The sequence below is a fragment of the Heptranchias perlo genome, chromosome 13, assembly GCF_035084215.1.
Source record: "Heptranchias perlo isolate sHepPer1 chromosome 13, sHepPer1.hap1, whole genome shotgun sequence".
Taxonomy (NCBI): Eukaryota; Metazoa; Chordata; class Chondrichthyes; order Hexanchiformes; family Hexanchidae; genus Heptranchias; species Heptranchias perlo.
Genome location: NC_090337.1, coordinates 48,300,133 through 48,324,076, shown reverse-complemented (window position 1 = coordinate 48,324,076; position 23,944 = coordinate 48,300,133). Strand labels below are relative to the sequence as shown.

The following is a 23,944-nucleotide window of genomic DNA, read 5'->3' as shown; positions in this document are numbered from 1 at the left end:
GGACTGGACATTTTTTAAAGAAGAGAAACTGTTCTCTTTAGTAAAACAGGATAGTTTACCATGTGCCCATGCATGAGTGGGCCGCTTTGTGCAAGCACGGTTGGGCCCTAGTTTGCACATTTCCAATTGACCTCTTTCACCACATGTGCACAGTAGGACTGGACAAATTGATTTTTTCCTCATTTTCAAGCTTTAAATGAATGTCACCCCAAGCCTAGAAGAATAACTATTTGGATAAGTTGCTAGAGGGTGGCTGGCGATCATGGAACCAGCTCCCAGCAGAAGTTGGCACTTTTAGGAGATGAAGAGAGAAATGTCTGAATGTTTCAACATACAGTACTGAAAGTATTCTAGGAAAAGTGCAGTTGCTTACTCTGCAATGAAAGGCGTTCTTATCCGATGAATGGAAGGTCATGTGGGATGTTATTTTTTGCCTTGTTGAGGATGTGGCCATGTTTTGAATGGAGAGATCGAAAGAGCTAGCACAAACACCTCTGACTTTATCACCCTGAAATAGTAGTTCATCTGTTTTTGGAAGCTGATTGAAATTCCTGTCATGTTAATCTTGAAAGCCCAGATGGGCCTGTTGGCTCTCTTTCAGAGCCGACAGTAGTGAGGAGGATTAGTCATTTAACCACATTCTCGCACCCTGGCACAGTTTGGCCTGTGAGTCAGGCTCACAGCTGTCCCGTGTTTCTGACCAATGCTATTTTCTCTACAGTAATCCTGCATGGAATCTGCAGGCTGTCATTTTGAAGCGATGGTTATGTAATATAATTGGCAAAATGAGGAAGAAAAAAGTGTGGCAGTTCACCTACAGGAAGTTGTCTCCAGACTCTGTTTGTAAGGCACCCCTTTACTAAATCTGAAAAGTTAGCAATTTTGTTTCTGCAGGGACATCTGTAACTTTTTTACCTCCCAGTGGTTCTCGTTTGCCAAGGTTTGCATGCTTCATTCAAACCAGCCTACAACCACTAATTTAGTTTGCTGTTACCTAAAGGCAATTGTTCACATTTCAAAACCATTTACCTTCTCTGTGTTGAGAAAGCCAACTGATTTTAGGAGCAAAGAAGAACGACTGAGCCCCGACTGTTAATAGTTTTGTTGTTTCCTCCCTCCATGGCTAGACACCTGGCAGACTGTCCAACATCGACCACTTGCTACCTTGAGAAGAGAGGGCCCCCGTTACATTAGAGTTGCCTCTGAAGGCACATGAGCTGCTCGAAGTCACCCTACAGCTTAAACTAAACAGCCCAGCGCCACTCCTGATCAAGCACTGAAACCCACCTTGAGAGATAGTTTCCCAGAGTGCTCCCTGCAGCAAAGATATACGCCAGCCAGTGGCAGAACTTTGTTAGGTCTGCCATCTTGATTCTGGCTGCAGTGGACTGACCTCTTGGACCCTATACAGGGCAGTTTTCACACTGGCGATCTGGACACGCCTTCTCCCAACATTGGAGAGGGCCCGCAACCTGACTCGCAGTCAAACTGGCATACATAAATATTACGCATGTGCTGTTTTCCTATTGCTGATCCAGCCCACAATAGCAGATTTGGCATCAATGAAGCTGGCACAATTAAAGAAGCAATTCAGTAATGTGATGTAGGTGTGAATATCATCAACGACAGTAACAACAAAACTTTCCATTTGTATAGCACCTTTCTATTAGGAAAACGTCCTGAGATGCTTCACAGAAGCACAATCAGACAGAAGTCGGTGTCGAGCCAAAGAAGGTGATAGTGGTTGAGAGACAGAGAGATTTATGGAGGGAATCCCAGAGCGTAGGGCCTGGACAGCTGAAGGCACAGCCGCCAATGGTGGGGCGAAGGGAGTGGGGGAATGCACAAGAGGCCAGAGTTGAAGGAACCCAGAATGTTTTGAAGGTTACAGGGATCGAGGAGGTTACAGAGATAGGGCCAAGGCCATGAAATTTAAACAATAGGATGAGAATTTTAATGTGGAGGGGTTGGGTGATCGGGAGTGAATGTAGGTCAGTGAACACAGGGGTTACGGGTGAGCAGAACTTGGTGTGGGATACAGTACAGGCAGCAGGGGTTTTGGAGGATGAAGGATGTGAGGCCAGATAGGAGAGCATTGAAAAGCCCAATCTGGAGGTGACAAAGGCATGGATGATGATTTCAGCAGTAGGTGGGCTGAGGCGGGTGATGTATGGATGTGGAAATAGGCGGTCTTTGTGATGGAGAGAATATGGGGTCGGAAGCTCAGCTCAAAGTCCAATAGTTCAACGTGAAAGAGTGGCCAGGGAGAGGAATGGAATCGGTGATGAGCATATGGAGTTTGTGATGGGTGCTGAAGACAATGGCTTCAGTCTTCTCAATGTTTAACTGGGGGAAATTGCAGCTCATCCAAGACTGGATGTCGGACAAGTAGGCTGAAAACAGAGAGGCAGTGGAGGGGTTGAGCGAGGTGGTAAAAAGGTAGAGCTGGTTGTCACCAGCATACATGTGGAACGGGAGTCCAAGGGGCTGTATGTGGATGAGGAAGAGGAAGGGGCAGAGGATACATCTTGGTAACAGTGCAGGGCAGGAAGAGAAACCATTGCTGGAGATGCTGTGGCCATGATTGGATAGGTAAGAGTGGAACCAAGTGAGGACAGCCCCAATTAGTTGGACAACAGAGGAGAGGTTAGGCAGAGGATGGTGTGGTCGACCATGTCAAAGATTGCAAAGACGTTGAGAAGAACGAGGAGGGATAGTGCACCACAGTCACTTGTAACTTTGATTAGGGCCATTTCAGTAACTGGTAGGAGAGGTTCAAATACTGAGTTGCGGGAAAGATGGGTGCGGATTTGGGAGGCGACAACAGAATCAAGGATTTTGGAGAGGAAAGGGAGGTTGGAGATGGGGTGGTAGTTTGCAAGGACAGAGGGGTCATGGGTTTTTTTTTTGAGGTGGGGGGCGATGCCAGCAGGTTTGAAAGGGAGAGGGACAGTTCCTGGGAAAGGGAACTGTTTACAATATCAGTTAGCATGGGGGCCAGGAAGGGAAGCTGAGTCTTCAGCAGTTTAATGGGAATACGGTCGAATGAGCAAGAGGTGGGTCTCATGGACAAGGTGAGCTTGGAGACGTTTTTACAGTAGCTTGTATAACTGCAAATGGTGTGAAGCTTGTTTTATGAACTTACATTTTTTTAAGGAAAAAATGGAGCTTGTTGTACTGCCATTCATTTTCTGTGGATTGCGAAGAGCTGACTGTTCCGTCAGTTCTTCTCAACCATTAAATCATCCACTGTCAGTTGTAGATGAGTAAATAGTATTCCTTGCATGCATAGAACACTGCCTTTCCCCTTTATCAGTGATATGACACACCCTGTAGTGGTGTTGCTGGTGACGTAGTATGATTCAAAAAATACTGAGACTACTGTACTGGTGTGAATTTTCCATTTGTGGAATTTTGGAACTATTATCCTAGTGAAAATGAAATATGGACATAAATTACTGACTAAAGAAGAATTCGAGTTGATTTCATTTCATTTCCTCTCCGGGGCTTACAGACCTGTTAATTCTGTCAGATGTAGGCATGGACGAGGCCAGGCAACCTGGTTCACTTTGGGGAAAAAAATAACTGATGAAGCCACTAGCGCTTGTTGGGGAGAAGGCTTTGTCAGCAGCTGGAGTTCCTAACCTGTGCTAGTCACGTAGTACTCATCATTTTACTCATTCATCATATCTCATCATTTTACATGACTGCACGAACTTGCACTAACCTCAGTGTTGAGCATGATGTAAAGGTGAGTATGAGTGTGAAATATGTTTATTGTGTAGCTAGAAGCGCAAAGAGTAAACAGCCACATCCTTAGGTTTCATTAGTTCATTCTTGCACCATGTGCTCCAGTAACCATTTTCATTTTTGCGAATTTAGTATTTAGATTCACAGGATCTGGGTAACTTGGTAACTTGAGCTCATCCAAAGCTCTGCTGTCCATATCCTAACTCACACCAAGTCCCACTCACCCATCACCCCTGCACTCACTGACCTACATTTGCTACCAGTCCGGGAGCGCCTTGATTTTAAAAATCTCATCCTTGTTTTCAAATCCCTCCATGACCTTGCCCCTCCCTATCTCTGTAACCTCCTCCAGCCCTATAACCCTCCGATATCTCTGCACTCCTCCAATTCCTGCCTCCTGCACATCTCCGATTTTATTCACTCCATCATTGGCTGCTGTGCCTTCAGCTGCCTAGGCCCTAAGCTGTGGAATTCCTTCCCTAAACCTCTGCGCTTCTCTACCTCTCCTCCTTTAAGGTGCTCCTTAAAACCTACCTCCTTGACCAAGCTTTTGGTCACCTGTCCTGATATCTCATTATGTTGGTAGGTGTCAAATTTTGTTTGATAATCGCTCCTGTGAAGCGCCTCGGGACGTTTTACTACGTTAAACCTGGTTGTTGTTGTACAAGCAATGTAGCTACTTCTGATCAAATTTAGGAGTAAGTGTAAATACGTGGTACAATTTTCCAATCGCCTTTTAGTTTGAAACGTAAATCAGTGTCTGCTTCAATGACAACTGTTTGTATTTAAATAGCACCCCTCAAAGAACAACATCTGAGTGTTTAACAAGAGATGGGTCAGGTTCAGAGGGGAACGTAGGCATGGTTAAAGAGAGTTTTTTTTAAGGAAGATTTATAAGAAGGGAGAGGAGTAGCAAAGCTTCAGGTGAGCAATCTCATAATTTCAGATCGATGAATCCTCTAATTAAACCCTAGATGGTTGACGTTAAATTAAGTTAAATCCGTCGGGTAAAATGATAGGTCTTGCCTTTATTTCAATGTTACAGTGCGATAAGCAGGATATAGTCAAGCCTAGGCAGGAGCTCTTCAGACAGTACCATAGCTTTAATTGAATCATCCCTTTTTATACGTTCAAATCTCCTGTTTATTTCCCTTAACTCAGTGATGGGTTATAAGTTTGAGCATTGCCTTATATGGTGCATCACCCTCTTCTGTTTGTGCTACCCTCAGCAGTCTCAGCCACTCCCAGTTTCGGCCTGTGGTAAATGAGTTTTCAAGATGCTAATTTAATCAATTGCTGAGGTGATCAGGGCCTTTGTCTTCTGCTAATTTAATCACGCACATTATCATATGTCCCAACTGTTCTTTCTGCTCATTTTCAACTTAACTCCTTCCTTCCCATGTCTCAACATTCCTTACTTATTCTTGTCCCCTCTCACAATATATTCTCCCCCCTTCTTCTGCCAAGCTTGCTTTATTGCTCATGTTATTCTTTCCTTTTTCCCCATTCTTTCTACCTTTTTGATCTTTTTCCTTACTATGCATAGGGCTATCACCAATGTTACTAACACCACTAGCTGAGCAGCTACTAGCGCCATCTGGGACAGCCTTGCCCAAGGATGTAGTTCTACGCTGGTGGCGATCTCCCACCATTCATGATTTCACAACTCCTTAATCCCTGCCTCAATCTTCTTATTATCTTATTATAAGGAGATATTAGGATAGTTTGTCCTGGAGGCAACAAGGGGGCAAGCCATACTAGATTTAGTAATGAGTAATGAACCAGATTTAGTTAACGGCATAACTGTACGCGAACATCTATCCAATAGCGATCATAACATGATCGAGTTCAATGTAGTGTTTGAAAGGGAAAAAAGTGAATCAGCTGCTAAGATTCTAGACTTGGGTAAGGCCAACTTCAATGGGATGAGACAGAGACTGTCCACAGTAAACTGGGCAAATCTGTTAATGGGTAAAACGAATGATGATCAGTGGGAAATGTTTAAAGAAACATTTAATGTGATACAGAATCGGTTTATACCCCTGAGGGGCAAGAACTCTATTTGCCAAAAAAACAGCCATGGACAACTAAAGAGGTAAGGGACAGTATAAGATATAAGGAAAGGGCATACAAAAAGGCAAAAAATGGCACATATCTTGGCGAATGGGAAAGATACGAAGATCAACAAAGGGTCACAAAACAGATAGTAAGAGCTACAAAAAGAGAGTATGAAAAGAAACTTGCAAGGGATATCAAAACCAATACGAAGAACTTCTATAGTTACATTAGGAAAAAGAGGGTGGTCAGGAGCAGTGTTGGCCCCTTAAAAACTGAAAGTGGGGATATTGTCATTGACAATGGGGAAATGGCAGACATGTTGAACAATTACTTTGCGTCAGTATTTACAGTAGAAAAAGAGGATAGCATGCCGGAAATCCCAAGAAAACTAATATTGAATCGGGGACAGGGACTCGATAAAATTAATATAAGTAAAGCAACAGTAATGAAGAAAATAATAGCACTAAAGAGTGACAAATCCCCAGGACCAGATGGTTTCCATCCCAGGGTTTTAAAGGAAGTAGGCGAGCACATTGCGGATGCCCTAACTATAATCTTTCAAAGTTCTCTAGATTCAGGAACTGTCCCTCTAGATTGGAAAATTGCACATGTCACTCCGCTTTTTAAGAAAGGAGAGAGAGGGAAACCAGGGAATTATAGACCAGTTAGCCTAACATCTGTTGTGGGGAAAATGCTGGAGTCTATAATTAAGGATAGGGTTTTGTGAAAGCATGGATTTGTGAAAGGTAGGTCGTGCCTGACAAACCTGATTGAATTTTTTGAAGAGGTGACTAAAGTAGTGGACAGGGGAATGTCAATGGATGTTATTTCTATGGACTTCCAGAAGGCATTTGATAAGGTCCCCCATAAGAGACTGTTAGCTAAGATAGAAGCCCATGGAATCGAGGGAAAAGTACGGACTTGATTCGGAAGTTGGCTGAGCGAAAGGCGACAGAGAGTAGGGATAATGGGAAGGTACTCACATTGGCAGGATGTGACTAGTGGAGTCCCGCAGGGATCTGTCTTGGGGCCTCAATTATTCACAATATTTATTAATGACTTAGATGAAGGCATAGAAAGTCTCATATCTAAGTTTGCCGATGACACAAAGATTGGTGGCATTAGGGTTAGCAGTGTAGATGAAAACATAAAATTACAAAGGGATATTGATAGATTAGGTGAATGGGCAAAACTGTGGCAAATTGAATTCAATGTAGACAAATGTGAGGTCATCCACTTTGGATCAAAAAAGGATAGAACAGGGTACTTTCTAGATGGTAAAAAGTTAAAATCAGTGGATGTCCAAAGGGACTTAGGGGTTCAGGTACATAGATTATTGAAGTGTCATGAAAGGTTAGAAAATAATCAATAAGGCTAATGGAATGCTGGCCTTTATATCGAGAGGACTAGAGTACAAGGGGGCAGAAGTTATGCTGCAGCTATACAAAACCCTGGTTAGACCACACCTGGAGTACTGTGAGCAGTTCTGGGCACCGCACCTTTGGAAGGACATATTGGCTTTGGAGAGAGTGCAGCCTAGGTTTACTAGAACGATACCCGGACTTCAAGGGTTAAGTTACGAGGAGCGATTACACAAATTGGGGTTGTATTCTCTGGAGTTTCGAAGGTTAAGGGGTGATCTGATCGAAGTTTATAAGATATTAAGGGGAACGGATAGGGTGGATAGAGAGAAACTATTTCCGCTGGTTGGGGATTTTAGGAGTAGGGGGCACAGTCTAAAAATTAGAGCCAGACCTTTCAGGAGCGAGATTAGAAAACATTTCTACACACAAAGGGTTGTAGAAGTTTGGAACTCTGTTCCACAAACGGCAATTGATACTAGCTCAATTGCTAAATTTAAATCTGAGATAGATGGCTTTTTGGCAATCAAAGGTAATAAGGGATATGGGCCAAAGGCAGGTATATGGAGTTAGATCACCGATCAGCCATGATCTTATCAAATGGCGGAGCAGGCACAAGGGGCTGAATGGCCTACTCCTGTTCCTATGTTCCTATCTTTTAACATGTGGACGATGTGTTGCTGAGGGGTTCTCGTTCTGTGGATTATGGATTTCAGACTAATTGACAACGGAGGTCCGATGTGTGGGATAGCCTGCATAGCTTCGTCTTCCAGTGGCATCATTATTTGCAGGTTTGTCACTTTGTGATGGTGGACTGGAACTGGGGTCTTGCCTCCTATTTTTATATTTTCTCCCACTGGCCGCATGCAAAGCGTTGTCTGTGTGACAGGGCATTTGGTTGTTCCCACCGTCATGCTAGCTGCTGCGGTTGTTACACAATATTTTCCTTTACCTTTGTGTGCTATGTTTGTTCTTCCTTTGTCCCATAGTTCTAAACTCACCTTGCAGTTTGCTGATTCATCATCTAACATGAATCCACAAGCCAAAATGGTGTGTTATCTCACTACGTCATACCTGCAGGTCCAGGTCGTCCTTTTCAGGGTACAGCACTCCATGTCTTGTGCGATCCATGTTGCATCGTTCTTTATCAAACGTCGTGGATACTCCTCATATTGCTTTTGTACCACCCCAATTCCCGAATCCTCAATTACTCCGATCGATTCTACTTGTGACACCTTCCAGGGTTGGCTTTCATTGTTCTCCAGTAGGGGCAAGGCCAGTACCATCAGGATTATATTTTTTTCGCCCTCTATTCAGGAGCCAAGAATGTCATCCCCATTTGACGCATCATGTCATTATCAAACCACCCAGTCCCATTGAGCCACTTCCTTAATTGTTCTTCATGGATAAATGATGGAATCCGGTTGCTCTCTCTGTTGTCTAGGCCTTTCACATTCATCACAAATGCTGCATACAGGCTGCAAGTGATACTTCTAGTAAGATTCTGTTTTTTATTAGCATAATCATTCACCTGTATTAACTGATTTATTGTGTCTTCGATTTCCCCCCAATTGCTCGGTGGATGATAGAACACCAGAACACTCTATCAGATTGTCCTCTTCTTGTTGGTTCATGTTTACCAATAATCCTTTTAATTGTCTTCTCATCACCTCACTGTGCTCCCACATACTTTCTATGTCTATCCGATTTACCCCTGTGAGCCCCACTGTAGCTCCTATCCCTAGCCATTCTGCTAAATCTCGCTTCCTCCTTTTGTTTATCTTCTCACCCTTTTCCTCAGGTCTAGTCTCCTTCTTATTTTTTACTAATAGTCCTTTTACTAATTCTTATCTATAATCTGTGAATAATTTCTTCCACATAATTCCCCAGGTATTATTTAAATTCATATTTAGCACAACCGGTAAAGTTTCAAAACGCACATCATTATACAGTACAGTCCCCGATTCAATCACTTCCAGTCGATTTTCACTCGGGTTGTCCTCTAATTTCGGGCATTTGTTTTTTTCTTTACCTTCTTCCTTTTCTTCTCTCATAGTCTCATTTTCTTCCTTCATGTCTAGAGTCATGATGTTGCCCCCTTTTCGACCTCTTCCTGTAGTTTTGCAGAGTATCCCCTTTTTACTCTTTTCCACATTCCGTTGCCAAACCCTTGGCCAGTTCAATGTCTGTATTAAAATGGTGTTGTTAGTCTCCCCTCGTAAGGGTTTCCAAATCGCCAGTGTATGGGTCGCCCAGAATTCTGAGGGGGGTGTTTCATTGGCGATTTTTCATCCAGTCTAAACCATGGCTTTTGTTGTTGTCAGTTGTATTACAAGTACACTTTAATTGGATTCCCAAGCCTTCTTCCACTATTGGGGTACCCTTGACCACTAAAAAGTTGTCTTGGCGGCCTCTTACCAAGATTGGGACGTATGGTCCACCTTCTTTGTCAAAGTTGAGCTGACTCACCGCGGCAATGGAGGCCGGGCCCCGTCATTCCTTTTTAAAGGGGTTATGGTTACCATCCTTACAGCAGTACCCCTCTTTCCCCACTACACTCTGGAGCGTCGTAATAGTGTCAAGGTATAGGTTTTGCTTGTCCGGGTGAGGTGGGGCTGAGGGTTCAGATTCCCCTTTTTGCTTGGTTCACTGGCCATACTCTCCTCCCCCTTTTGCCCAGCACTGTCCTCTTACATGTCCTGACTTGCCATGGTTGCCACAGACCTGCTGGCTGCATTCTTTTGAAAAATGCCCTTGTTTGCCACAATTATAGCAGACTTTTCCCCATGCGCCCTCATTGGTCATAACGGCTGCTGTTCTTTTCTGGGCTATTTGAGGTCCTGCTTGGACTCATACCATGCCAAGAGGGAGGCCTTAATGTCCTTTCCTATCCATGATCGGGGCTCTGTTGGGTCAGTTCCATGACATATTGGCGGAGCATGTGCTCGCATGCTGGATTAACAGCGTTTTTATTCTTGATCACCAAGCCCCAAAATGTGGGATCGTTCCCATGGGGCTCCACATGTTGGTTCTGTCCCCGATTCTGATTGTACACCTCCAAAAAAAGTCCTCAGGTACTGAGTCAGGTGCTCATCCCATGGTTGTAGTCTAGTATCTTTCCCATATCAGCCACTACCCGATACCCAACCGCTTCACACATCAGTGCTGTCCAGGCATCATGTGCAGGGAAGTCTGTGTTATCAATTGGATAGCCAGTTGGTGAAAGATGGAATACTAGAGCTTAGTCTTCAGTTGCTTCCAAGCCTTTATTCACAGAGCTCCAAATTACACCCACCCCACACCCTAGATCAGCTCTCTTATAAATGGATACGAGAGTTCCCAATTGATACGCACCACCTGAATACAATTAACACTAATTAATATAAATCATATGGATACAATTAAGAGTCTGGTCCGGTGGAGAAGACATCCACCAATACCACACTTGGGGGTAATGCGGCTTGGATTAATCGACAAACGTCTTTGTCCTTCAGGGCATTGGTCCGCTGCCGCGACCGTACCTTATTTGGCATTTTGGTGGGGGTCCCCACCCCGTCATACTGGGGTATCTGTTCTCTCAGCGCACATAGCTCTGTGAGGGTCAGGTCTCTATTGACCTGTTGGGCCTCGTACCGGTAAATGGTCTGCTCCACCGCGTCTGTGTTTCCTCCCGTCCGGACCCATTTGGTTGTGACCGGTGCTAGATTCGCGCTTCCGTCCCCATCGCGTCTAATCCAAGAGCGAGTCCTGCCGACCATGATGCCTGGTGTGCTAGTTGCACTTGACGGGGGTGAGGTACCCTCATCCTCCTCGCTCCCCTGCCATACCTCCTCACCTTTTCCTGTGGTCCTGGGACCCACCCAGTGATGTCAGTATCATCCTCCTCTGTTTCTGATTCTACCTTCTCTTTCCCAAATGATAGTGCCGCTACTCGTATTTGCAGTTTTTTAATTGTTTTCTTGCTTGCTTGCTTTTCCTGGCCCTTCTGTCCTCCCTCATCTCATCACTACTTCTCTATCCTTATTTTCCTGGGATACATCCCCCAGCTCTTGATAGGTTATTTTAATATCATCCAATTTCCCGTGTTTTAATCAGTGCTTCCGTAGAGTTATGTAGTTGGGCCCTCAACTGGGTCATTTCCAGGCACATCTCCAGCTGTTGGGTGGCTGCTGATTTCTTTTCTGCTTGGACAGTCCCTAACACATTTTTCAGGCTCTCTATTTCACCCTTTTGTTGCTTATTCTGTTCAGCCTGCTTACTACACTGATCTTTACATTTAAATTTACAGCAATTTGCATCATAGCCATTACATAGTTCGTCTATCTAATATTTTCCTTTTTCTCTTTTATATTTCTATCCTCACATTTTACTGTGAATTTCGCATACAGTTGTTCTTTTTGTCATTATCGAATGGACCGACCCTGCAATGTTTTTTGGTCCATTCTTTAGCGATGGCTGGATGCCATGGGCCATTCTCCTTCTCTATCTTTTCTACGTTTTTGTCAGTCATCCTGATGTTGTTGCCCTTTCCTTCTTGGATTCGGCTTATTTGGAGGTGATCAGTCTCCTTTTTAATTACCCCTTTCTGTGGTACCTTTTGAGGTTGAGATCTGTATAGCGCTATACATCTTCCTAAATAATAACTACTTATCCACCACTCCCGGACTATACTCACAAATGTACGCGGTTTACTGCAGCACCTTGTTGGTCGTCCTTAGCTGGGTTGGTTGATGGGTTGAAAGAAGTCCACGTCCGGAATCTGTCCCCGCCTGCAGTCAGATCCGTTGATTCAGGCTTCACTTCAGCCCGGTCTCGACCATCCCAGTTTTGTGTTTTTGTCATGACTGTTGAAGAGCTGTCCGTGGCTGGCTTGCCAATGAAGTTAAATCAGTCGGGTAAAATCATAGGCAGACTTGGTCCTTGTTTCTTGTCTTGCCTTTATTTCAATGATACAGTCAACCCTAGGATCGAGCTCTTCAGACACTAACATAGCTTTAATCGAATCATCCTTTTTTATACATTCAAATCTCCCACTTCCCTTAACTCCATGATGGATTATAAGTTCGAGCATTGCCTTATATGCTGCATCACCCTCTTTTTTTCTGTTTGTGCTACCCTCAGCAGTCTCAGCCACTCCCACTTTCGGCCTGTGGTAAATGAGTTTTCAAGCTGCTAATTTAATCAATTGCTGAGGTGATCAGGGCCTTTGTCTTCTGCTAATTTAATCACACACATTATCATATGTCCCAACTGCCCTTTCAACTTAACTCCTTCCTTCCCATGCCTCAACAATGGTCGTGACCTGAGCTGATCTTTGACTTTGAACATTATAAATTAGGCTTTAGAGCAGATATAAACTTGTACTTATTGCAAATGCTCCCATTTATTCTCTGCTTTGTTTAAGTACTGCTCACAATGTGTGAGCAAACAATTTGAATCCAAAAGACTTAGTGTTGTTTGGAGGGTCCAAGAAGAAAAGAGAAAAATACTTACAAATGTAAATGTAGAAGTGTAAGTTATTCTTGTTAAGGTTGGAAATGTGACTTAAAAGGAAGGCAAAAGGCAATGGAAAGGAAGGTTTATTTTTTCCTGCTCCAATTGTTTTCCCTTGTGAAAGGCTGTAACTCCTGCTGAGGTAAGGTTCTATCGTTGTAGATGTCCTCCAGTACATAGCCCCATTATCCTTTTTCCTATCTCAGCTGGACTCTACATTAGCTTACAAATTAGCTGTGGGAAACTGTGGTCGACCAAACTGATTCTGTCCTTGGTTGATTTCCACATGCACAGGAATCGGGAGGAAGTGATCAGGAGTGGACCTATTTATTTGTTTTTCTCTGTAGCTTGAGGGCACAGATCAATTATTGTGCCCCATTGCTGCCCTTTCTGAGTTCAGCTGAATTAATCAGGGAGTTCAGGGAGTTAATCTGAGACTATCCTGGTCTATATAGTACCACATCATGAATTGCATTTGCCTCATATGTCATCTCTGGAGTCAAGTAGGAAGTTTTGTTGAAGGAGCAAGCCCAAAATTGTGGACCTCGAATTTCTAAATTAGGAGAAATTGTCAAACTTCAATGTTAAGGCCTGATTTAATGTGGTTAATTTCTCTTTCCTCCCCCCACACATGCACAGCGCAATCTTGCCCCCGCCGACCTGTAGGTACAATTCCACAGGCTTTGGTTACACTCCTCTTCCTTCCCCAAATGACATTCCTCACATGAGTTAAGTAGTTTTAAACAAACCAAGGTAAACAGATAACGTCGCCATTAGGAGTTTTTGAAACACTGTTTTCAACAAAATGGGTTGGGGAAAATTAGTGCAAAAATGACTTTGGGAATATTTAATTCTGAATGCCTTATTTCCTACCTATTGGTTACTTATAACTAAAATGCAATCTTCATAAAGCCTATTAAGCTTTGCTGATAGACACCATTGGTAGAACTTTAGGTAATTCTGGTGCTCTTCTGATGAGGATGTTCTCACTTAACTGGTTTTGATTATTGTACAAATTAATATTAAACATTGATATACATGTCAAACCTGGTGTAGAATGACTTGCTGTCACTATATAGCCTTTACTTGTAAAGGGAAAATTTGAAGGTTGCGAAGAAGTGTAAGAAGTAAGGAATGAATTGAAAGTTTTAGGAACTGACGAAGCTTTAGGTTGTAGCTTGGGTAGCCGTGGTCTTCATAAGCGAGGTAGGATGGCAGAAGGAGGATTTGCCAACTATACTTTAGTATGCTCAGGCTGTTTCCAGAGGTTCTAGCGAGTATTGAAATGATTCCTTCCTTATTCCTGGCTTATTATTCCAGTGTCTTGCTTGTGTTATCTAGGTGGCAAGTGTCAGGCTGTGTTTATATGCATATTTAAATGGCAGTGAAGTGGTTTCATGAATTAAACATTCATATAAGAAGTCATCTTTTTAATGTGCAGATCTTGAGGTTTAAAGAATCACTTGTGTAATTTGGAGACAAATAGCTGTAGTGAATAAGAAATTGTCCCTACATCTAAATCACATCAACAGAACAAACAGGTTGACTATATCTCATCATTCAGAAAGGAAGCAGTTCTCTTGTGGCTCTGCAAGACATTAGACAGTAACCGTAAGCAATTCTAGACCTTTTAATAAGGTTTGACATTATATGAAACATTATGGCCTTTGGACAAGTGTCTCAACTGAGTTAAGGAGTCCAAATGCTACTATGGATTATGCCATTAATGTTTGTCTACAATATGGAATCATACCTTTCAACATGCACCATTTTATTGTAAAACAGACAAATGATCTGATTTTGCCTGCAGAAGAACCATATGCGGCACTGCCACTTTTCTCAGCATCAGTGACATTCAATTAAAACAAGACGGCTAAGCAATGTACATAAAATATTGATGAGACCTTTGTTACATTTTAATTATTCATTGACAAACCCAGTAAAATGGATCTAGATTATGAACGAAAGCAAAATACTGTGGCTGCATCAGAAATAGCCAAACTGTTCCAGTACAGCTACAACACTGGCATCTACCCAACAATGTGGAAAATTAACCAGGTATGGCCTGTCTACAAAAAGCAGGACAAATCCAATCCGGCCAATTACCGCCCCATCAGTCTACTCTCAATTAACAGCAAAGTGATGGAAGGTGTCGTCGACAGTGCTATCAAGCGGCACTTACTCACCAATAACCTGCTCACCGATGCTCAGTTTGGGTTCTGCCAGGACCACTCGACTCCAGATCTCATTATGGCCTTGGTCCAAACGTGGACAAAAGAGCTGAGTTCCAGAGGTGAGGGGAGAGTGACTGCCCTTGACATCAAGGCAGCAATCCCCCACCATCAACATCCTGGGGGTCACCATTGACCAGAAACTTAACTGGACCAGCCACATAAATACTGTGGCTACAAGAGCAGGTCAGAGGCTGGGTATTCTGCGGCGAGTGACTCACCTCCTGACTCCCCAAAGCCTTTCCATCATCTACAAGGCACAAGTCAGGAGTGTGATGGAATACTCTCCACTTGCCTGGATGAGTGCAGCTCCAACAACACTCAAGAAACTTGACACCATTCAGGTCAAAGCAGCCCGCTTGATTGGCACCCCATCCACCACCCTAAACATTCACTCCCTTCACCACCGGCGCACAGTGGCTGCAGTGTGTACCATCCACAGGATGCACTGCAGCAACTCACCAAGGCTTCTTCGACAGCACCTCCCAAACCCACGACCTCTACCACCTAGAAGGACAAGGGCAGCAGGCACATGGAAACAACACCACCTGCATGTTCCCCTCTAAGTCACACACCATCCTGACTTGGAAGTATATCACCGTTCCTTCATCGTCACTGGGTCAAAATCCTGGAATTCCCTTCCTAACAGCACTGTGGGAGAACCTTCACCAATTCATCAGATTGCAGCTGTTCAAGAAGGCGGCTCACCACCACCGTCTCAAGGGCAAGTGGGATGGGCAATAAATGCTGGCCTTGCCAGCGACGCCCACATCCCATGAATGAATATATTAAAAAAAAAATAAGAACAGAAAACGCTGGAAACACTCAGCAGTTCAGGCACTATCTGTGGAGAGAGAAACAGTTAATGGCCTTGATATTAACACCCGCACGATGGGCGGGGTGGGGGGGGGTGTTAAAAATGAAAAAATGGAGAAAGCGTCCCCAACCCGCCACGTACGTGTCCGCCGCCGTTTTCACAGTGGTGGGTTGGGGGTTTCGGGAGTGCAAGCACAGCCGACACTTCATTAATATATTTAATTCGGGCTCCTGCAGTGTAATTTGGAGCCCGATTTAAATTTGACAGTTGCCGCACAGGTTTCCCAGGACCCGGCAGCAAAAGGGAGGCTGGAGCTGCCAGCTCAAGAAGGCCTTTTTCAGCAGTCCTTGCTAGCCAGGAGGGACTGAAGTGATTCCTCTAGCCCCTCAAGGAAGCCTATGGCCTACTTTCTGCCGATCGCTTTCTCTTCTCTTCCCCGCCCTCCCCTTTCAGTGATCACAATCACCCCCCACCAAAAGCACCGATGTCCTCTCCACGCCGCGATCGTGATCGACCTTCTCCCAACCCCCACGCCCAAGCCCCGATTGCGGCCGACCCCCCACCCCCTCCCCCGAGCCCTCATCTCCAACCTTCCCTCCCCTCCCAATTGCAGGGGACTGTCCCTAAGGGTCCCCAGATGTGGCCTCCTGCCACTGTTTTGCTGACCAGCAGCTGGCCAGCATGTCAACTTGACCAGCTGCTGGGTGGGAAACAGTAGAAATAAATTATAATGAGGTCCTGCCGTTAAATTCGGCAGGCCCTCCTCACCTCCCCGTAAATATCGGGACCAATGTTTCAGTTTGTGTGTGTGTATAGCATACAGTAGACAATCTTGTATACGGCTGTTTTGGGGAACAGTACATCATAGAGTGTTTGCTTATTTGATTTATAAATAAAATGCCAAGAGTGATCACTACCCAGAATAAAGTTCTTTCTGTGAAAGGATGAGCCAGTTGGGTGTTACGGCCTCCCTCATCTGTACTTGCCTTTGTTACCTTGGCCTCATTGAAAAGTTGACTTGTTACGTCGTGTCTGGCAAAATACTGAACACTGGGTTATAATAAATGAACATTTGTTGTCTATTGCAATAGCTATATCGAGATCCTTCAGGGCTTGGTCCTTTTCTGTTTCTTGTCTTCTCTTGCACGTCATCCAAAGTGACATTTCTCTTTTCTGGCGGCAATGCCCTGTACAAAGTATTTAATTCCCTGTCTGAAAGATGAGCAGCAATTATATCACTGCAGGCCGATGTGCACTAAATTGGATAGTGTGCAGACAAACTGGGTGTTACCTTCAGCACTGGGAGGTTAATTTCTCTTTTACAAGATTGACCACACAGTCAATCATTTAGACTTCTGGCATATGTGCTAAATTAACAGAACAGCCATGCTCCCAACTATGTCGTTAACTCTCAGGTTCTATTTCAATATTGCCAAATCCCCTTTAATTGATTATAAATACGGTAACGTGTTTTAAAACTGTGGAGTTTCTGGAATATAGTTGCTTTATAAGGGCACTGTCCTCATGAAACACAACCTGTTTTGAGGAACGGTTCATACCTGAAAAGTCAACGGACTCTTGTTTTCTCGACGGATGCTGCCTGACCTGCTGAATGTCTCCAGCATTTCAGATTTCCAGCATCTACTACAGCATTTTGCTTTTTGTAGAACTTGGCAAACCTTTGCTTGACGACACATGTTTCAATAAAGTAAATAGTGGTGAAACACATCATTACATGACCTCCGTTACCTCATGTAATGAACCAGAACATAAAATGACGTACAGCTCTTTCCCAAACCAAAACAAAGTTTGCCAAGCATTTCTTTAACGTTTCAAACCAGTTCGCTATCCTCTGCTGAAACTAAATCCAAAGTTTTCAGGTAACCTTTGAAACCACAAATGCTAAGATGATGATCCAAGATTTGGAACTGGGTGTTCTGTTCTGTGTGCCCATCAAGATTCATGATCAGTAATTTGAGTGTAGAAGAGATATTTTGGCGCTTATGATTTGAAATCACGTGTTAACATGATACAAATGTTTCCTTACTGCGCTTGTCAACATTATACTATTGTCAACAGTGACATTTAATGAGAAATAGACATTATGTAAAAACCTTTGAGATGACTGGCCCGGAATTTCCTCAGAGCTGCTCCCACTCTGCCACTGTAACTTCACTGGAAACTGAAGCTGAAGTAGCTGAGTTGGCTGTAATTTTTCGTAATAGTCTAGCCCCTTGAATGTCATTAGAAAGTGAGTTTTACACTGTCTTCAAAGACCAGTTAAAAGCAGTTTTCTAAAAGTGTTTTTAATAATGAAATCAATATAAATCTCCAATTAAAACTTAAGGTTTCTTTCATGGACCAGACAGAACCAAATTGATCACAAATCACATTGTATTTTTTTCCGGCATGGAGCCTTTTGCCTTTTATTTTTAAGAGCTCATTAAATGTAAGATGTGTGGCTGCTATATTTAGTAAATACTGTATCTTCCTAATTATGGTGCAATGTTGGTAACTTGGCAACATGTCAGCATTCTGCATTGCAGTTAATGTACACTTTGCATGCTACACGAGACGTAGTGGAACATTTTATAGGCTCTCTCCATCTATCTCTCTCTCTGGTGTTTTCACGTGGCTGAATATTGAATGGAGTTGTTTAAGCTTTTGATTACCTGCTATATTTTGTATGAAGGATATTGTGTTGAGATGCTGCTTTGTTTCTTGCACAGGGCCATGTGGTTGTCATAGCGCTAACTTTTCATCATGCCTCCTGCCATGACTGACTCCTTGGATATCTGGGCAGTAGATTCCCAGTTCCCAGCAGATAACTGCATCACTGCAGACTTCTTACTACCCACAGGGATTTACATCCAGTTGGAAGTGCCTCGGGAGGCCACTATCGAACATATAAAATCGGTAAGCAAGCTTGTCGTTTTGTGTTGTGCTTTTTAAACTCTTTGCTTTCTAGTAGAAGTGCTAATGGAAAATAGTCAGATAGACCACCTTCTTGTGTTATTCCCCATCATCTCTCCTTCCCCACCCCCAGTGTGGTGATATTTTTGTTGTCCATACACGTGTAGTATTAATAGACTGTCCAATTCGAGAACAGTGGCAGGCAATCAGCCTATAACCACGTGGTATATAAACATACTTCCCCTTTAGGTTTGAGAATTATGTCTTTTGAAGTGACTGGGTGGATTTTTATACCTCGTTGCTACTGATTGCCAATTCTGATATTTAGCCTAGTGTTTTTGTTCTAACTTTTGTTTCTGTGTGCATTTGTGGGGTTCGGAAATAAAGTTACTACAGCGACTGTAAATCATTGCAGTTTCCTTCAGAGGTTCAGATATGGTACAAGATTAACACATATCAAAGCTTAACTTTTATTGTTATATTAGGAAAAAGAGGGTGGTCAGGAGCAGTGTTGGTCCCTTAAAAACTGAAAGTGGGGATATTGTCATTGACAATGGGGAAATGGCGGACATGTTGAACAATTACTTTGCGTCAGTATTTACAGTCGAAAAAGAGGATAGCATGCCGGAAATCCCAAGAAAACTTATATTGAATCGGGGACAGGGACTCGATAAAATTAATATAAGTAAAGCAACAGTAATGAAGAAAATAATAGCACTAAAGAGTGACAAATCCCCAGGACCAGATGGTTTCCATCCCAGGGTTTTAATGGAAGTAGGTGAGCACATTGCGGATGCCCTAACTATAATCTTTCAAAGTTCTCTAGATTCAGGAACTGCCCTCTAGATTGGAAAATTGCACATATCACTCTGCTTTTTAAGAAAGGAAAGAGAGGGAAACCAGGGAATTATAGACCAGTTAGCCTAACATCTGTTGTGGGGAAAATGCTGGAGTCTATAATTAAGGATAGGGTGACTGAACACCTCGAGAATTTTCAGTTAATCAGAGAGAGCCAGCATGGATTTGTGAAAGGTAGGTCGTGCCTGACAAACCTGATTGAATTTTTTGAAGAAGGGTCTAAAGTAGTGGACAGGTGAATGTCAATGGATGTTATTTATATGGACTTCCAGAAGGCATTTGATAAGGTCCCCCATAAGAGACTGTTAGCTAAGATAGAAGCCCATTGAATCGTGGGAAAAGTACGGACTTGATTCGGAAGTTGGCTGAGCGAAAGGCGACAGAGAATAGGGATAATGGGAAGGTACTCACATTGGCAGGATGTGACTAGTGGAGTCCCACAGGGATCTTTCCTGGGGCCTCAATTATTCACAATATTTATTAACGACTTAGATGAAGGCATGGAAAGTCTCATATCTAAGTTTGCCGATGACACAAAGATTGGTGGCATTGTAAGCAGTGTAGATCAAAATATAAAATTACAAAGTGATATTGATAGATTAGGTGAATGGGCAAAATTGTGGCAAATGGAATTCAATGTAGACAAATGTGAGGTCATCCACTTTGGATCAAAAAAGGATAGAACAGGGTACTTTCTAAATGGTAAAAAGTTAAAAACAGTGGATGTCCAAAGGGACTTAGGGGTTCAGGTACATAGATCATTGAAGTGTCATGAACAGGTGCAGAAAATAATAAAGAAGGCAAATGGAATGCTGGCCTTTATATCTAGAGGACTAGAGTACAAGGGGGCAGAAGTTATGCTGCAGCTATACAAAACCCTGGTTAGACCGCACCTGGAGTACTGTGAGCAGTTCTGGGCACCGCACCGTCGGAAGGACATCTTGGCCTTGGAGGGAGCGCAGCGTAGGTTTACTAGAATGATACCCGGACTTCAAGGGTTAAGTTCCGAGGAGAGATTACACAAATTGGGGTTGTGTTCTGTCGAGTTTCGAAGGTTAAGGGGTGATCTGATCGAAGTTTATAAGATATTAAGGGGAACGGATAGGGTGGATAGAGAGAAACTATTTCCGCTGGTTGGGGATTTTAGGAGTAGGGGGCACAGTCTAAAAATTAGAGCCAGACCTTTCAGGAGCGAGATTAGAAAACATTTCTACACACAAAGGGTGACAGAAGTTTGGAACTCTCTTCCGCAAACGGCAATTGATACTAGCTCAATTGCTAAATTTAAATCTGAGATAGATAGCTTTTTGGCAACCAAAGGTATTAAGGGATATGGGCCAAAGGCAGGTATATGGAGTTAGATCACAGATCAGCCATGATCTTGTCAAATGGCGGAGCAGGCTCGAGGAGCTGAATGGCCTACTCCTGTTCCTATGTTCCTAAATATTTTTAGGATAGATATTTTAACCTTTTTTAACAAAAAGAATGTTAATCATGGTAACAATCATAGAATCATAGAAAATTTATGGCACAGAAGGAGGCCATTCGGCCCATCGTGTCCACGCCGGCTGAGAAACAAGCCACCCAGCCTAATTCCACTTTCCCGCATTTGGTCCGTAGCCCTGCAGGTCACGGCTCTTCAGGTGCACATCCAGGTATTTTTAAATGAGTTGAGGGTTTCTGCCTCTACCACCCTCTCAGGCAGTGAGTTCCAGACCCCCACCACCCTCTGGGTGAAAATTTTTTTCCTAATTTCTGCTCTAATTCTTCTACCAATCACTTTAAATCTATGCCCCCTGGTTATTGACCGCTCCACTAAGGGAAATAGGTCTTTCCTATCCACTCTACCTAGGCCCCTCATAATTTTGTTCTCCTCAATCAAATCACCTCTCAGCCTCCTCTGTTCCAAGGAAAACAACCCCAGCTTATCCAATCTGTCATCATCGCTAAAATTCTCCAGTCCTGGCAACATCCTAGTAAATCTCCTCTGTACCCTCTCTAGTGCAGTCACATCCTTCCTGTAATGTGGTGACCAGAACTGTGCACAGTACTCAAGCTGTGGCCTAACCAGTGTTTTATACCGTTCCATTCCGTGAGGATCATCATAATTGTTTGAAAAGTCCTGTTAATTTCCAGTAGATTTGACATGAAACCCAGCCCCCTTAATACACCAGACTTTGTGATTACAGTTTGATGTGGTGGTTTTGGGTTTACTGAAGAAGGGCCCATGATATTTATCATGTGTGTACATGAGGTACTGCAGAAAATGTGACCGGTTACATTTGGAAAGGAATTCTTCGATTTTTATAAAACTGAAAATCAATATAAAAATGGATTTTTGAATCAGAGACAAAAAGTTTTTTAAAAAACCCCAGTAAATTCTGGAAATAAACGATGGATCCTTCAGCACCTGAAAGAGAAAAGGTAGGTTAACATTCCGGATGTAGACCTTTCATCAGAATCCAAGGTCGGAGCTGCTCTCTATTTCCAGTAATTTCTGTTTGTATTTTTCAGTTTTCAATCAGGTTTGAGTTTTTAAAAGTAGAAGATTCAAATTTAATAGTAGAGATGACCTGTCACAAATGGCTGGAGAGATTGACTATGGTAAACCTGTGAAACTCCTTCTCTAGCTTCCTTTGCACTAACTTCACAAGGTGGGCTCCCAGCACTACATTTGTACAATTAACCCATACTTGTGCAAATCATTTTTGGTTGTAGCTTATATGTATATATTTGAAGTAAATGTTAAATGTTCTCCATTTTAACTAAAACTTGTCGGAACTGATTTGAACTAAAAATCTGATGTTGCATATCATTTCTGTTCAGCTGCATCTCCTTTTCAATCCAGCGGGTACAAAGAAGTACATTTCGTCGCTGACCATTAAAATCCATACTCCATCTGTCCTCCCATGTAAATCAAAATAATAACTCATTTATAATTCATATACATGTAAGTCTGTAAAGTTATATTAAATAGAATTTATTTTTGATTTCCCTACCCCTCTGATTTTCCTCCCCTCCCTTCTTTAAGAGGTGCTTCATGATGGAGTATGGTCCCAAAGGCACCAGCTGATGTCGCAGCTTGCCCATGTGTTACTTATACAGCCTATTGAAACATTGAGGACATCACAGACTAGCCCAATTCTGTCCTCTCCTGACAGTCACACATAATCACATTTCTGGCAGGGACCACTGAGTAACAATCAAGAATGAAGGACAACAGATCCACTTTGTGCCCAGTGGTTCAAAGGGAAAATCATAAATGTTAGACTGTTGTTCAGATTCTTCCTAATTTGAAAGCACAAATTGCCCCACTTAATGGTTTGGGTGTGTTTTTTTTGTTTAACCAAAGAGCCAGAATTTCAGCGATGAGCATTTTTCACCGCGCTAGTTTAAATTTGGAATCTCCTACTATCCCAACTCGGCCTGCACTCTAGGTACTCTCTGTTGTTTTGCAGCTCCTATGGAGAAAGGCACAGGCATACCCACTGTACAGTGTCCTTGGCGAACAGGACTTCTATATGTTTCAATGCGTAAACCAGTCAGCTGTACACGAAGAGCTGGAGGATGAGTCTCGCCGCCTCTGTGATGTCAGACCTTTCCTTCCCGTTCTAAAGCTTGTAGCCAAGAACTGCAATAGATCTGAAAAACTACTTGATTCAAAAATTGGTGTTCTTATTGGGAAAGGTAGGGTAATTCTTTATTCTGCCTGAGCAATGTTTTTTTGTATTGATGTGCATAGTCTGGATATCAGCAGTGACCAATGTGATCTGACACTTCTGTTTTGAAGCTTCCATCTGAGTCAAAATGAAGGCTGGTTTCAGCTTACCCTATCAGTTTATTTGACTGAACATCTCCATTGTGTACGTTAAGGCTGGGACATGTAAAATAAGTACTTGCCATAACTATCTATACGATTATGTCCTGTCGTCTTTCCAACGTAACAATGAAACTCCCTTGTGATTCGGCCCAGATATCTGTGTATTAAGCACATAGAATCATAGAAGTTTACAACATGGAAACAGGCCCTTCGGCCCAACATGTCCATGTCGCCCAGTTTATACCACTAAGCTAGTCCCAATTGCCTGCACTTGGCCCATATCCCTCTATACCCATCTTACCCATGTAACTGTCCAAATGCTTTTTAAAAGACAAAATTGTACCCGCCTCTACTACTGCCTCTGGCAGCTCGTTCCAGACACTCACCACCCTTTGAGTGAAAAAATTGCCCCTCTGGACCCTTTTGTATCTCTCCCCTCTCACCTTAAATCTATGCCCCCTTGTCATAGTCAAAATCTTTTCCCAAAGGTAGGGGAGTCTATCTACCTTATCTATGCCCCTCATTATTTTATAGACTTCTATAAGATCACCCCTAAACCTCCTACTCTCCAGGGAAAAAAGTCCCAGTCTATCTAACCTCTCCCTATAAGTCAAACCATCAAGTCCCGGTAGCATCCTAGTAA

At 43.1% G+C, this 23,944-nt stretch overlaps 1 protein-coding gene across 1 annotated transcript in view; it reads left to right on the top strand.

Moving 5' to 3' along the window:
* Positions 1-23,944, top strand: part of pik3cb (phosphatidylinositol-4,5-bisphosphate 3-kinase, catalytic subunit beta) — a 171,676-nt gene that overhangs the window by 60,288 nt on the left and 87,444 nt on the right. The window contains exons 2-3 of the mRNA XM_067995438.1: positions 18,440-18,626; positions 22,940-23,168. Coding sequence (XP_067851539.1) covers positions 18,474-18,626; positions 22,940-23,168 — 382 coding nt within the window. The 5' untranslated portion in view covers positions 18,440-18,473. The remainder of the gene's footprint in view (positions 1-18,439; positions 18,627-22,939; positions 23,169-23,944) is intronic.